The following is a 2,824-nucleotide window of genomic DNA, read 5'->3' on the forward strand; positions in this document are numbered from 1 at the left end:
TTGATAGGGCAGGGGAAACTAAAAGGATAAGAAAACATTAAACCTTAATTGATCATCTCAGTCCATTGTGATAGATATTTAACATTTGGAATTCTTTAACATTTCTGGTGATATTTAAGTCAATTTTGATCAGTGAGACCCACTGAGACAGTATTTTTCATTATATGATAATTTTGTCTTTCTCATATCTTACTAACACACTGTTTAATAAATCGCAACATTATATATTTCTGATATTATTTTCCTGTTGATTTCTTACTTTATTTTTTGTTTCTAGAAGAAACACAAAACTTACCATTTGGTTTCCCAACCTGGTGGAAATGGGGGAAGAGAACTGCACTGCTGTGACGGAGTTCATTCTCCTCGGGTTATCAGATGCCCCTGAGCTGAGGGTCTTTCTGTTCATGGTGTTCCTTCTGATCTATGGAATTACTGTTCTGGGCAACCTGGGCATGATCACACTGATTCAGGTCAGCCCTCGACTTCACACTCCTATGTACTTTTTCCTCAGCCACCTGTCCTTGGTGGATTTCTGTTACTCCACAACCATTGTGCCAAAGATGCTAGCTAATATCTTAAACAAAGACAAAGCCATCTCCTTTTTGGGATGCATGGTCCAGTTTTATTTATTTTGTGCCTATGGAATCATTGAGGTCTTTCTGCTGGCTGTGATGGCCTATGACCGCTTTGTGGCCATCTGTAGCCCACTGCTGTACATGGTCACCATGTCCCAGAATCTCTGTGTGGAGCTGGTGTCTTGTTGCTATCTAGGTGGGACTGTGTGTTCTCTGATTCACTTGTGTTTAGCTCTTGAGATTCCAACCTACAGATCAAATGTGATAAACCACTTCTTTTGTGATCTGCCCCCTCTCTTATCTCTTGCTTGCTCTGATGTCACTGTAAATGAACTGTTTCTGTACATTGTGGCCTCCTTCAATGAGATCCTCACCATTGTGATCATCCTCACCTCCTACTTGTTTATTCTCATCACCATCCTGAGGATGCGCTCTGCAGAGGGAAGGCACAAAGCCTTCTCCACCTGTGCCTCCCACCTCACAGCCATTGTTGTCTTCCATGGGACAATCCTTTTCACTTATTTCCAGCCCAGTTCTGGCAACAATGAGGATGTTGACAAGGTGGCCACAGTATTTTATACTGTAGTGATTCCCATGCTGAACCCCCTGATCTACAGTCTAAGGAACAAAGATGTGAAAGAAGCTCTCAGAAGAGTGGTGTGCTCCAAAATGTTTTCCTAGAGAGTATTTTCTTGGCATGACACGGGGTCCCATAGTGGAGGCTGGTAGAGGGCTGAACGGTGGGCTGCCATGTTGGTGTGGACAGCACATACAGAGTGTAGGTGTGTCTGAGTGAGTCTTTTAGATTCACTTTTCTTTGTGCCTCTGCAGTTGATCAATGTAAGGTTGAACATATTTCAAAATTCACAGCCTATCTTTGCTTTTATTCAATCTCAAATGTTTTAAATGTGCCTGGGAAGTGAATTGCTAAGACATACATTAACTTTGTTGAAAACATTCATAAGGTTAATAAAGAAAGTTGAGAATCATATTTTCTTATCTTTTATGGAAACTATGGTTTATTTCAAAATTGAATTCCTCTTATTTTATGATGAAGAATGCATCTTTGCCAGTTTATACACAGAATGTAATTCCCATATGTGTATATATTCTGTTTGCTGTTGATTTCTTGCTTCACTTATTATGTTTATGTTGTTGTCATTCAAGTGTCTAATGATTTTGGAACTGTGGAGACTAACATGTAAAATATAACATATTTAATATATGTCATTTTAAATGTATAACTACATTTAATAACCATTGTTATCGCTGTCAATATTTACAACTATCTACAAATATTATAAATAGTTACAATATATACAATACTGATCATTTTTATCATGTTATATTTTCTTTTCATTGTGCTTATTTTACAACTTGTGGGTCAAATGCTTGCTGTGCCTTATAGTTGGACCTCTAGCCTCTGTTTATATTCTTTGTTGTATTTTTGCTCTTGATGAAGTGACGTTTTATTATCCTTCCTCTATATGTCTGAACCATGTTTCTTCATTTAGTCCTGATTTATATGCACCATTCATAATTTGTTGGTGCGTTCATTGTGTTTATGTCAATTACTACACTATGTTTGTTTGCTCACTCAATGAAGCTTCTCTCCTTGTATCTGTAGTAATTGTAGAAAGGACTAGACTTGAGTTTGTGAGGTACTATCCTGTGCATTTTAGGCTGTTTAGCAGAATCCATGGTCTCTACATACTATACACCCCAGCACTACCTCGTAGTTGTGAAAATAAAATTTTTTATGCGTTGTCAAGCATCCCCTGTGTGTTTGTTTAGTTTGGTGTGAGTAGATTTAAAACTGTCTACCTTAGAATAATGGATCTAAATGGAAAAAGGTAAGCACTTTTCTGATGAAGGATTTGTAGATTGTATCTAGAATATAGAGAGAACTTTGAAATTAAACAACACACTTCTAAAGAGTCCAAAGGCCAAAACAGAGTACAAGATGCCCTTGCTGGGTGGCTCAGCTGGTTAGAACATCATCTCATACACCAAAAGTTTGTGGGTTTGATCCATGGTCAGGACACTTACCTAGATTCTATGCTTGATCCCCATTAAGGGAATGTATGGGGGGGCAACTGATTGATGTTTCTCTCTCACATCATTATTTCTCTCTCTTTCTCCCCCTTTCTTTTCCCCTAAAAACCAATAATAATGAAAAAAAAAATACCCTCAGGTAAGGATAAATATTTTTTCAAAAACACAAAAGGAATTATAGAATATTTTGAACT

At 37.6% G+C, this 2,824-nt stretch overlaps 1 protein-coding gene across 1 annotated transcript; it reads left to right on the plus strand.

Annotated features, from left to right (window-relative positions):
* The first annotated feature begins 279 nt into the window (after positions 1-279).
* LOC114500127 (olfactory receptor 5L1-like) lies at positions 280-1,971 on the plus strand. The gene has a single exon (XM_028516725.2). The coding sequence runs from the start codon at positions 321-323 to the stop codon at positions 1,254-1,256; it is 936 nt and encodes a 311-aa protein (XP_028372526.1). The 5' UTR covers positions 280-320; the 3' UTR covers positions 1,257-1,971.
* The last annotated feature ends 853 nt before the right edge of the window (positions 1,972-2,824 follow it).

The sequence above is a fragment of the Phyllostomus discolor genome, chromosome 6 (assembly GCF_004126475.2).
Source record: "Phyllostomus discolor isolate MPI-MPIP mPhyDis1 chromosome 6, mPhyDis1.pri.v3, whole genome shotgun sequence".
NCBI classification, from domain to species: Eukaryota; Metazoa; Chordata; class Mammalia; order Chiroptera; family Phyllostomidae; genus Phyllostomus; species Phyllostomus discolor.